At 52.4% G+C, this 12,602-nt stretch overlaps 1 protein-coding gene across 14 annotated transcripts in view; it reads right to left on the bottom strand.

Annotated features, from left to right (window-relative positions):
• The window catches only part of DOCK6 (dedicator of cytokinesis 6), a 76,516-nt gene that overhangs the window by 44,720 nt on the left and 19,194 nt on the right, over positions 1-12,602 (bottom strand). For all 14 annotated transcript variants that reach the window (XR_005659558.1, XM_029052583.2, XM_029052581.2 and 11 more), the window contains exons 2-10: positions 12,495-12,585; positions 5,417-5,592; positions 5,266-5,334; positions 3,448-3,577; positions 2,656-2,868; positions 1,868-1,953; positions 1,379-1,445; positions 1,033-1,182; positions 266-346 (exon numbers count right to left, since the gene is read on the bottom strand). Coding sequence is in view for 13 of the 14 variants with exons in the window: in XM_029052583.2 (XP_028908416.1) it covers positions 266-346; positions 1,033-1,182; positions 1,379-1,445; positions 1,868-1,953; positions 2,656-2,868; positions 3,448-3,577; positions 5,266-5,334; positions 5,417-5,592; positions 12,495-12,585 (1,063 nt within the window). In the remaining variant the exon portion in view is untranslated. The remainder of the gene's footprint in view (positions 1-265; positions 347-1,032; positions 1,183-1,378; positions 1,446-1,867; positions 1,954-2,655; positions 2,869-3,447; positions 3,578-5,265; positions 5,335-5,416; positions 5,593-12,494; positions 12,586-12,602) is intronic.

Genomic DNA, 12,602 nt, shown 5'->3' with positions numbered 1-12,602 from the left:
GGCCCCTTACCTCGCTTACCGACTAAAACCGGCCTGGTTCAAGAGAAACTTCTGTCAAAATTAGTTTTCGGCTTTCTGCTAATGGACCCCCATCCCAAACAGCAGGTCCTCTCTGAAGAGCAGTCGGGGGCCTGTGGGTGCCCTGGACTTCCCCGGGCTGTGGTTGGACTCAGAGTAGCGATAGCATACACAGGACCCAGCTCTTGGGCAGACAAACAGTGTGAGCACTAGGATACGGTTCTCTCTTCCCCAGCCTGGCACCTACCTTGGCAGCATCCGTCTCCTTCATGACCATGTAGGGCTCACAGCACTCCCCAATATCACCCTGCTGCAGGACCTTTTCGAGCTGAGAGCAGAGAGGGAAAAGGGGTGACTTCCCCAGGTTTCTTCCCAGGTTAGCTCTCCATCCCCAAACCCAAGGGGAGGGCTGGAAGGGACCTCAGGAGGTCAATGACTCCACTCCTCTGAGTGTGGTCTTCACCGAAACAATTTCAGACAGATGGAGATTTAGAGAAGCTCACTGGGCCGGCATCCAAGTCCTTCCAAATCAGGGCTAATTTCCTCCCGTCCCTCAGCTATGGGTTAAGACTACACAAAGGATGAACCCCCTACCCCAACCTACGTTTCTGACAACTGGAGTCTTTCTTATGGCCCAGCAGAGTTCTTCTGGAATCACATGACCAGGTACTCTGGTCCCAGCCCAGTAAGGGCTGGTGGAAAATTGATGGACTGGTCCACCTGGCCTCGTGCCAGTTCTAGCCCAAACCAGAAGGGTGGGCTGGGTGGGGGCCATGCTTTCCTGGAGCTTGCCCGCTTGGTTGGGTCGTTTCAGCTGCCCCCTAAAACAACTGTACATGTATAGCTCTCTGGCCAGCAAAGGCAGGTGCAGGCCGAACCCTGCTCAAAACTTGGGCTTTGGCCTGGCACGATCTAGAACGCAGAGGGACTGGCAGGTTGCCCTGCTGCTGGGGCCAGGCTCCACTGTTCCGGCTGTCAGCTCTGGGGTGGCAGGGTGCCAGATGCCTGGCTCACCTTGATGACCAAGAAGATGTCCGGGGAGGGATAAGTGATGGAGAAGATGGCGGAGCGGGCCAACGTGGAGATGGCAGGGTGAGCAATATGGGTCCGGAGCAGCCCCTTCATGCAGTCTGAGTTCAGGTCAAAGTAGAAATTCTCTGAGATCTACGGGGCAGGAGGAATCGTGCGAGGGGCTAGAGTTGCCTCGAGGCCATCCCAGATCCATGGCCCCAGATCCCCGGAGCGGGGACAGTGGTAGGGTTGGCATTGCCCACTGCCCAGTGGGGCATTCCTCAGGCAGCATTTACAGCCTCTTGGCCACCAGATCCGCCTGCTCCAGGCTGCCAAGAGGGGCACCCACCTTCTTCTTCTCTTTGATGTCGTACAGGGCGAGGATCCCGAAGACGGGCTCAATTTCAATCTCAAATCTGGGCAAGGGGCAGATGGAAAAACCAGTGGGTCCCTCAACTCTTCCCTCTGTTTGGCTTCCCCTCTTACTGACCCTCCCTCTCCCAGCCAGATTTGGAGGTGCCTGGCTCCATGGCTTCCTGAGACTGGTCTTCCTGCTGCCTTCATTGGGGAGAAGCCAAGAGAAACCAGCCCAGTGGCAGGAATCAGACCCTGGGGGAGAGGGCCGGGGCAAGTCGTAGGACCTAGGTCCCTGATGGGTGGAAAGCCAGGGTTGGTGGGGGACAGACCGACCAAAGGGCTGGTCAAGCTCTGGCACACATTGGGTTTCGATCCCTGGGTGGCCCAAGCATTTTGGAACTTCTGCCCCCAAAGGCAAAGGTTGTCGGGGGGTGGGGGGGAGAGGGAAAATGTGGGTGTGGGGAGAGAACATCACACTTACTTGAGGGACAGGCACTTGACCAGGATCCTCTGCCCAAAGTGCTCCTTGGGAAGATCAGGCATGCTGCAGCGCTCCACAGCCTCGTCCTGCCAATGGCCCAGAAAGGTGGCACTCACACCACGGAGCCTAGCGATCTGGGCCCTGCGCCCCAAGTTGGTAGAGCTGAGCAGAGCCACTGGGTGCCAAGGTATGGCTTTTCCCCTCAAGACATAGAGGAGAGGGGCTTGGTTTGGTGGGAACTTGTCCTGACTCAAGAGAGGCATGAACCTGGCAATCTGGGGCTCCTGAGCATGGCCCAACCTCTGGGCTACTGGAGTGCTCAGGCAGTCTATCCCCTGAACCCATCCCCAACTGCACCCAACGATTCCCACCCCCAACCCTCTCTTTTCTGCTTCTCTTCCACTCCGCACACTCCTTGCAACCTGCCTCAATCAGGGTGGCCCAGTGGAAAGAGTCCGGGCCTGGGAGTTCAAGGGCCTGGGTTCTAATCCTGGCTCTGCCACTCGCCTGCTGCATGACCTTGAGCCAGTCACTTCACTTCTCTAAGCCTCTTCAGTTTCCACCCATGTAAAATGGGGATTCATATCTGCCCTCCCCCCTACTTCGGCGGTGTGCCCCACGTGGGACGGGGATGGTGTCCGAGCTACTGATCTCGCCGAGCTGACCCCGGCGCTTAATCCCGTGCTTGGCACGTGGTCAGCGCTTCCCAAATCGCCCATTATTATAATAATGTCATTATTATGACTACTATGAGGATGACGACAACGAACTGCCCGGACTTGGCTCACATCGTCGGGAGCAGGATAAAGGGCCAGAAGGTCCCGGTGCCGGTTCTGTTTGCGCAGCTCCTCGTTGCGCCGGTCGATCTCCTCCACTGCCGTGCGTTCCAGCAGGGAGGGCAGCAGGGAGTCGGCAGCCGAGTTCTTCAGGTCGAAGATGTTGGAGGCCCAACTACCCCGGGGGGTGTCATCCAAGGAAGCCGAACAGCGTTTCAGATCATCCTGGAGGGAGACCAAGGGGTGGAGGTGACCCTGGGGCTTCGGGGGAGGTTGTCGGGTAGCGGGGAGAGTGGCAAAGCATCAACAGCCCGTCTGGAAAAATTCCCCACCCTAATCAGAAAATCTGAAAGGAGAGAGGAAAGAGACAGCGTGTCCACCCTGCACAGGGAATAGCCAGGAGCTCCAGATGGGGCAGGAACTTTGTCTGACCTGACTGCCTTTTTTTTTTAGTAGTATTTGTTAAGTTTTCACTATGTATCAGGCACTGTACTTAGTACTGGGGTAGATGCAAAATAATTGGGTTGAACGTAGTCTCTGTCCCTCACAGGGCTCCCAGTCTTGATCCCCATTTTACAGATGGGGTAAAAGAGGTACAGAGAAGTGACTTGCCCAAGGTCACACAGCAAGCATGTGACGGAGCCAGGATTAGAACCTGGGCCCCTGACTCCCAGACCCAGGCTTTTACCACTAGGCCATGCTGCTTCTCTATCTACCCCAGCTCTCAGAACAGTGCCTGACACAAAGTTAAGTGCTTAACAAATATCCTACCTAAATAAATGAATCAATAATCCCGGGTCTCACCGAGTCCTCCTGGCTGCTCCGGTCATCCCCGGCCTCATCCAACTCGAAGACCTGCCGAACCAGCCCCTTCTGCCGCTCCCTCTGTTTCTCGGCAGTGCTGGGGTTATATGCCGTGCTCAGATGTTGATACCTGTGCAAAGAAAATGCTAAGGGGGTTGTGCTCAACTGGCAGTGTGAGAAGCACAGAGTCCTAGTGGAAAGAGCATGGGCCTGAGAGCCAGAGGACCTGGGTTCTAATTCTGGGCTCTGACATTTGCCTGCTGTGTGACCTTGGGCAAGTCACTTCACTTCTCTGTGCCTCAGTTCCCTCATCTGCAAAATGGGGATTCAATACCTGCTCTCCCTACTACTTAGACTTTGAGCCCCATGAGGGATCTGATTACCTTGTATCTACCCCAGAGTTTGGTACAGTGCTTGGTACATAGTAAGCGCTTAACAGATACCACAATTATTATTAGTAGTAGTCTCTTCTAGCAAGAGAACTCGTCCCACCGCATCCCAAAAGCCACCAGCCCAACCCACTCATGCCAGGAGAGCCCAATCCGAGAGCATTTCAGGAACTAGGCTGGCAGAAACGGCATCTCAGCATTACCGTCCCACTCGGCCCTAAAGCGGAAACTGGCATTCTGAGTCTGGCAGCCAATATCAACTGCCAATAAAAATGATCACAATATATCCTCGACACCTCACTTTCTTCCAACTCTCCCATTCAGCCTAGTGCCAAACCCTGCTGGAGTTGCCTTACACATCCCCTGGATCCACCCCCTCCTCTCCGCCCACACTGCAACCCTCCCCCACCAGTACAGGCTCTAGGCTATTGAGCCATCTCCTCACCGTTCTCCCAGTCTCCAACCTATACTTTCTGTGGCTTCACAGATCATCTCCCTGAAGCATCGCTTGGCCCGTACCTCTCTTCACCTCAAAATCCTCCACTGGCTTCCTGTGTCCCTCCACATTACACAGAAACTCCTCGCTGTCGGCTTCAAACCTTTCCACCAACAACCCCAACGTTACCTTTCTGTTTTCTCACCCCACTATCACCCAGCCCATTCTCTTCGTTTCTTCTCAGCCAACCTTCTAATTGTGTGACTTGGTGGAAAAAGCATGAACCTGAGGGGCAGGAGACCTGAGTTCTAATCCTAGCTCTACCACTTGCTTGCCATGTGACTTTGAACAGGTCACTTCACATCTCTGGGCCTCAGTTTCCCCATCTGTAGAAAGGGGAGATGACGTTCCTGTTCCCCTCTGAGCCCTGCGTGGGACAGGGGCTGTGTCCCACCTGATTCTGTATCTGCCCCAGCCCCTAGAAAGTCCTTGGCACATAGCAAGCGCTTCATAAATACCACAATAATAATTATTATTACATCACTCTCAGCTCTCCCGATTCTTTCCCCTCACTCGGACTGTTCCCCAGCTTGGAACTCCCTCATTCCCCAAACCCACCAGATCACAGCTCTCCCCACGTTCAAAATCCCCCTGAAATCTCACCTCCTCCTCCTCCTCCTCCAAGCCTCCCCCGAGTAATTCCCAGCAGCCTAAATCGTATAAGCCCATCATCCACCTCTAGCACATATGAATGCAGTATTTTGTCTATAAGTTTATTCAACTGTACTTTCGATTACCTCGACGATTCAATTAGTGCCTGCTTTTACGTCTCTCTCCCCCACTGGAGCATAAGCGGGGAACGAGTCACTTCTTTGCTTTGTACTTCTCCAGCGTTTAGTAAGGTGCATTGCACCAAGAGGGTGTCTAATAAATGCTACCGCTACTACTGCCCTTCAGCCTGTCCCCACCCCGGATCTCTTCTAGCAATCCTACTTTCTCTGCACGATGACCCAGTCTTCAGTGTAAATCTGCACCGCGTCGCCCGCCCGGGCATCCAGCTTCCTGTGGAGAAACAGACGGATGGAGAGTCAGCCATGGGACGGGGGAGGAGACCGGGCCCCGTGGGCACAGAGGACACACTCACCCTCCCTCGGGGACTCGGGGCTCCGTCGTGCGGCACTCCCGCGGTTCCAGGACCAGCTCTATATCATCGGCCGGAAACTCCACGAGCTCCCTGAACGAGTCGGACTCAGATTCGGGGAGGTGGGTCAGCAGGAAGTCCTCGAAGTCCACAGGCTCCACCACCTCTGTCAGGGGGACCTGGGGGGAGAGGGGAAGGCCGAGAGGCTGAGCTCTCGGGGGCTCCGGCGGTGCCCCCGGCCACACTGCAATCTCAACCCAGGGGGAGCGTGGGATAGTTCAGAGCGAAAACAGTGCCAGGTGGCACCGAGAGCTGACACAGAGGGACAGCCTCGGTGTGCCTCCACAGTGTGGTGGGGAATGGGGGGTCCCGTATTGGCCTTTTTCGGCCGCACTCACACCTGTAGGAAAATCTCGAGATGCGGGACAACGCCGGTACAGTATGTAATCTCGGCACTAAACAGCAGAGGGCGGTGTTGGCTCCTGGTTAGGAAGTTTGGAATCAATCGGTGTGGTGCTGGGGTGCTGCGAAAGCTGTTTCTGAGTTTACGTCTCAAATTGGTTCCCCAAACTCCTCCTGGGCCCTAAAACTTTGTTACCCCCCCTCGCCCTCCATCCTCAGAGGGAGGGTGGCCAGACCCTGGTATCATCGATGGTATCTATTGAGCACTTACTGTGTGCAGAGCACTGCATTGAGCGCTTGGGAGAGGACGATGCTGCCTCCTGGACTGGCCCCAAACCCTTCTTGTTCCAGTTTTGGGCCCCCGACCTTTGCCTTAAAGGCTTGGCCCCGAATCCTTCTCGTTCCAGTTTTAACCCCCCCGGCCTTTCCCTTCCAGGCATAGCCCCGAACCTTACTTGAAAGGTAAGAGTGGGTAGACACCATCCCAGCCCATAAGGAGCTTACAGTCTGAACTCTGCATACTTTGACAGGATTTGACAGGGCGAGATCAAACACTGTGGATGGATGCTGCTGTGAGGGAAATATGTCAACTGGGTACTTAAGAGGTGATGGGGAGGGCCTTTACGTTGAGGGGACCCCTCTCTGTCTCTCCCCATGCTTCAGTGGCCCCAGACACCAAAGTGGGGCAGACCGGCAATTCAACTACCCTCCCGAGGTCTCCCCTGCTCAGGGAGAGAGGCAGAAGGACTAATCGGGAGAGGATAAACTAATTCATTTGTAGCAGACTTCAGAACTGAAGGGGGAAGGGAGATACAGAAGCTCGCGTCAGGAAGTAACAGAGGGGTTGTGGGAGGATTGAGAAATCACTCTGCTCACCTTTCAGAAAGACAGAGATGGGAAGCAGCATGGCCTAGTGTAAAGAGCACAGACCTGGGTTCTAGTACCGGTTCTGCCATTTGCCTGCTGTTACCTTAGGCAGGTCACTTAACTCCTCTGGGTCTCTGTTTCATTAGCTGTAAAAGGGATTCGGTACCTGTTCTTTCTCCTACTTAGACTGAAGGACAGGGACTGTGTCCCACCTGATTTACTTGCATCTACTCCAGTGCTTAGAAGGATGCTTGACATATAATAAGTGCTTAACAAATACCAAAATCATCATGGGGGAAAGGAGGTGATTGATGGAATAGAAAAGGACACTCCTCCCATTTCTCCCACTCTGGCCAAGGGCTCAGATCTCAGCCCCGTCCTGGAAAGGAAAGCCATAGACATGTGAAAACAACAACAAAAAGGCTACGGCACTGTGAATCCCATGTGATTTTAGCCCTGGTTGTGAACCATTCTACAGAGGAGCAACCAACAGGAAGTGTGGGGCAGACACCCAAAACCACTCAGAGGAAGTGGGAGAAACCACACTGTCAGTGGGACAAGCTGCCGCCACTCACTCATTCACTTACTCTCTTCCTCCCTCCCTCCCTCCTCCACTGATGCCTGAGAATTTTCCCTCCCTGGGCTCCATGTGGAGAGTTTGAGGGGCTGCTGGTTGGGTGGGGGGGGACGGACCCATCTCTCCTCATGCCCCAGCAGCTTGTCCAGGGCCTGCCTCCCAAGCTCCTCCCGATTCTCTCCTCCCTAGCTCTGGTTTGATGACATTTAAAGACTTCTCGACCCGCTGGGTTTTCAAGATTCACTGGCCTTTTCCTGTTGGGCTTCATGCTGATGAAAAATCCCTCTGATTTTAGAAAAAGCCACAGCTGATGGTTTCCCCCACCCCCCTCACTCCTACCCAACTTGAAGAGTGTGTCACATATCCAGCCAAAGGAGAAGAGCAGCTGCAGAGCCACATACACTCATTACAGTGTTAGATAGCTACTTGTGCAATGGAGCAAGGAGGAGGGGGAAGGAAAGAGGAGGGGAGAGGAGGCAGGAGAGAAGGGAAAGGATAGGGATGAGGAGGGTTGAGAAAGGAGGGGAGATAAAAAAGGGAGGGGAGGAGGGGGGAGTGGCAAGAGGGAGATGAGAGGGCAAGGAGGGGTGAGGAAGAGAAAGAGGGGAAAATTAATCATATTTACTGAGGGCTTACTGTGTGCAGAGCATTGTATTAGGCACTTGGGAAAGTACAATATATCAGACACATTCCCTGTCCACAACAAGCTTACAGTCTAGAGGGAGAGACAGACATTAATAGGAATAAATTACGAATATGTACATAAGTGCTGCAGGATTAAGAGAGGGTGAATTAAGGGTACAAATCCAAGCGCAAGGGAGACGCAGAAAGGAGCAGAAGAAAAGAAAAAGCAGGTTTAGACAGGGAAGGCCTTTTGGATGAGGAGATGTGCCTTCAATAAGACTTTGAAGATGGAGAGAGAAATTGTCAGATATGAAGAGGGAGGGCGTTCCAGGCCAGAGGCAGGATGTGGGCGAGAGGTCGGTGGCAAGATAGATGAGACTGAGGAACAGTGAGTAGGTTGGCACTAAAGGAGCAAGAGTGAGGGGCTAGGTTGTAGTTGGAGAGCAGCAAGGTGAGGTAGGCAGCAAGGTGATTGATTGCTTTAAAGCCAATGGTAAGGAGTTTCTAGGTATTGTGGAGGCGTATGAGAAACCACTGGAGATTCTTGAGGAGAGGGGAAATGGTCTGAACATTTTTGAAAAAAAATTATCTGGGCAGCACAGTGAAGTATGGATTGGAGAGGGGAGAGACAGGAGGCAGGGAAGTGAGCAAGGAGGCTGGTAGAGTAATCAAGGCGGGATAGGATAGTGCTCAGGTTAATGTGGTAAGCAGTTTGAGTGGAGAGGAAAGGGGAGATTCTAGTGATGCTATAAAGGTTGAACTGACAGGATTTAGTGATGAATTGAATCTGTGGGTTAAATGAGAGAGAGAGGAGTCAAGGATAATGCCAAAGTCATGGGCTTTTGAGACAGGAAGGATGGTGGTGCCGTCTACAGTGATGGGAAAGTCAGGGGGAAGACAGGGTTTGGGTGGGAAGATAAGGAATTCTGTTCAGACATGTTAAGTTTGAGGTGATGGCAGGACATCCAACTAGAGTTGTCTTGAAGGCAGGTGGAAATGTGAAATTGCTGAGAGGGAGAGAGATCAGGGCTGGAGACGTAGATTTGGAATCATCTGCATAGAGGTGGTAGTTGAAGCCACCGGAGTGAATGAGTTCTCCAAGGGAGTGGGTGTAGATGGAGAATAGAAGGGGACCCAGAACTGAAACTTGAGGGACCCCCCCCCCCGAGTTAGGGGGTGGGAGGCAGAGGAGGAGCCCATGAAAGAGACTGAGAATGGGCGGCCAGAGAGACGGGAGGAGAACCAGGAGAGGACAGTGTCAGTGAAGCCGAGGTTGGATAATGTTTCCAGGCAAAGGGGGTGTTCAGGAGTGTCAAAGACAGCTGAGAGGTTGAGGAGGATTAGGATGGAAGGAGAAGGAGACAAGAAGGAGATAATTTATGACCTCTGAAAGGGCAGTCTCTGTGGAGAGAAGGGGATGGAAGCCAGATTAGAGAGGGTCAAGGAGAAAACTGGAGGAGGGGAACTTGAGACAGTGGGTGTAGAAAACTCACTCAAGGATTTTGGAGAGGAATGGTAGGAGGGAGATAGGGCGATAACTGGAAGGAGCTGTGGGGTCAGGGGAAGTTTTTTTTAAGGATAGGGGAGACTTGTGTATGTTTGAAAGAAGTGGGGAAGAAGTCATTGGAGGGCAAAGAGTTGAAGATGGTGGTCAGGGAAGGAAGAAGACAGGGGCAAGTCCTCTGATAAAGTGTGAAGGGATGGGGTCGAATGCGAAGGTGGAGAGGGTGGATTTTGAGAGAAGGCAGGAGATCTACTCCTGAGATACTGCTGGGAAAGATGGAAGAGTTGAAGGAGGGGCAGGAGGAGGGAGGGACTGGAGAGGAGCAGGGGAGATTTTAGAGAGATGATGTCTGAAAGTTTCAATTTTCTCAATAAAGTAGGTAGCCAGGTCATTAGAGGCAAGAGATGAGGGAGGCGGGGGGACAGGGGGTTTGAGGAGAAGTTAAACAACTGGAATAACTGGTGAGGTCAATGGGCATGGGTGTCAGTGAGGATGGAGAAATAATTTTGCCAGGCAGAGGAGAGGGCAGAGTTAAAGCATTCAAGGATGAACTTGAGGTAGAAGAGGTTGGCCTGCTATTTAGATTTCTGCCAGCAGTGCTCTGTGGCTCATGCACAGGAGTTGAAAAAGCAGTCTGTGTTGGTGATCCAGGGCTGTGGGTTACTGGTGTGAGATCGACAAAGGGATAGGGGAGTGAGAGAGTTGAATTCAATGCAGAGGGTGGTGTTGAGGGCATCAATTTGGTCATCAAGGGAAGGTAGTTTGGGTATGAAGGCTAAATGGGGCATGATGACTTGAGAAAATTGGATGGGGTCAAAAGATTGGAGGTCTCAATGGGGGAACAGAACAGATTTGTGGGGAGGAGATGTGTGGTACAGAAGGCAGGTAAAGAGATTGTGGTCAGAGTTGGTAGAGATAGTGTAGTGACTGGAGATGATGAGAGCAAGTGTATGTCCAAGTTGGTGAGTGTGTGAGTTGGGTTGGAGCAAGAGGTCAGTGGAGTTGAGGAATGATAGAAAGCCGGCAGAGGAAGAGTCATCAGGAAGATCTGTATGGATATGGAAGTCCCTAGGGATAAATGCAGGCACGGAGAAAGAGAGAAGGAATGTGAGAAAAGGATCAAAATGGTTCAAAAAGTTAGAAGGTGGGCTCTGGGGAGTGGTAGATGACTGTGACTAGTATCTGGAGTGGGTGGTAGAGATGGATATGGGCTTCAAAGGAAGGAAAGAGAGGGATGATGGAGGTGGGATGGTACAAAAGTGGCACTGGGGAATGAGAAGGAAGCCCACTCCTCCCCCTTTCCCAGTGAATCTGGGAGAGTGGAAGAAAATGAAGCCCCTTCTAGAGAGAGCAGCAGGGTAGACTGTGTCACAGCTAAAGAGAGCCAGATTTCAGTGATGGTGAGGAGGAGCAGTGACTAGTCAGGAACAGGTCAAGGACAAAGAGAAGTTTTTCCTAATGGAGCACGGTTCCACAGGCTGCCCTTGGCTGAGGCTGTTGGGGAGGTGCTTGGGGAGGAGATGGCCTGAGGAGCAGGGAGGGGTTGGATGGGAGTGAGCTGACAGGGGCTAGAGCAGGGGGAGGGGGATAAGGGGCAGCATAAGAGGTGGGGAAGGGTTGGATGGAGGGGGAGGAGGAGGGTGCTGGGAAGGGAGGTCAGGGATGGGCTGATTGGAAGGTGGGGATTGAGGGGTCATGGTGAGGTCAGGGAAGTTTAAGGGTCGTAGGTGAGATTATTCCAAGGAGAAAAGGAGGGGAGAAGAAGGGAGAGAAGGAAGTAGACATCTCAGGCTGGGAAAAGGACTAGGGCAAACTAAACAAAAAAAATAGTAAAAATGTGCAGCTTCTGAAGCAACTACTAGCAAATATGTCAAAAATGCAGGCCCCTCTCCCTGCCAACTCTTGGCCCTGACCCTGTCTCTGCAACATAGAGGAGAATAAACACAATTTTCCCTTCCTGTAAGCAAAGAAACAGCAGGAGACAAGCCCCTTCCATTCCTTCAAAGTGTGGGTCCCCCTATTGTTTGTCAAGCACAGTGTACTGCCACCCAGTTTCCTTGGGCAGTTGACATTGACACAACTGGGGAAGGTGGGGAGAGCCTCCAAGCCACCCCCAAACTTCCACCAGGTTTCAGTTTCCAGCTTGGTTTTCAAAACTCATCCTAACTAAAAGGCATCCAGAACTTCAGGCCTCTCTTCCCCCTAAACTAGCCGAAGCACGTAGTTCAGGAGCACTGTTTAGCTGGGGAAGAGAGCCCTGGGTTGCAGGTTAAGTCCTGGATTTAAGTCCTGTCTCAGCTTCTGCCTGAGTGGGTGAAAAGGACACTTCTCATGTCTTGCTACCTCAGTGTCTCACTGTAAAGTGGGAAGAGCACTCCCCAGAGGCAAGAATGAGGGAGATAATGTACGGAAAGTACTTTGAACCTCCTCAAAGAAATGCAATGAACTGTGGTTAATGAAAATAATGGCCACCCTATTCATTATATGGTTAGTTCGTAATAACTGTGGTTGCTATAAACTTTGCATGGGTGTCCCCACCTACACATCCATCTCTACCACTACAGTGAAACACTAACAAGGGAGGACAAAAAAAGTAAGACAGCTGGAGCCCAAAGGCCATAACGACAGGGAGAAGGGCAGTATGAGGCAGAGAGAAAGTCACAGAGGGAGACAGAGAGAGAGAGAGAGAAAGACAGAGACAGAAACACAGAGTGACAGACACAGAGAGAGACTCAGACACGGTAAGCTCGTTGTGAGCAGGGAACATGCCTACCAACTCTGTTGAATTTTACTCTCCCAAGCACTTAGAGCAGTGCTCTGCACACAAAAAGTGCTCAAAAAATACCACTGATTGACAGACACAGAGATAGACAGAGAGGGAGATAAAGAGAGACATAGACAGAGAAAGAAATGGAGAGATAGACAGAGAGAGAGACAGAGAGACACATTCTGCAGCCACTTTAGTGTAAGTGAAACTGCCTCCAATGAAGCATCTGGATGTGGAGGGTCCTCCTATTTCTGGGCCCCCTGGGAGAAATCAGGGCAATGCTCCCATACAGCCCACACTAGCCTAATCTTTTGACCGCCCAGCTGCCCGGGATACTGACCGACTGCTGGGAACCACTGCGCTTCTTGGAGAGCTGTGGGGAGCCGCCATACTCCCGGGACACCTGCTTCCTCACTTCAGCTGCCACTGTCCTGGAAAGGAGAGAAAT

The sequence above is a fragment of the Ornithorhynchus anatinus genome, chromosome X2 (assembly GCF_004115215.2).
Source record: "Ornithorhynchus anatinus isolate Pmale09 chromosome X2, mOrnAna1.pri.v4, whole genome shotgun sequence".
Lineage (NCBI taxonomy): Eukaryota > Metazoa > Chordata > Mammalia > Monotremata > Ornithorhynchidae > Ornithorhynchus > Ornithorhynchus anatinus.
This window is presented reverse-complemented; position numbering and strand designations above follow the sequence as displayed.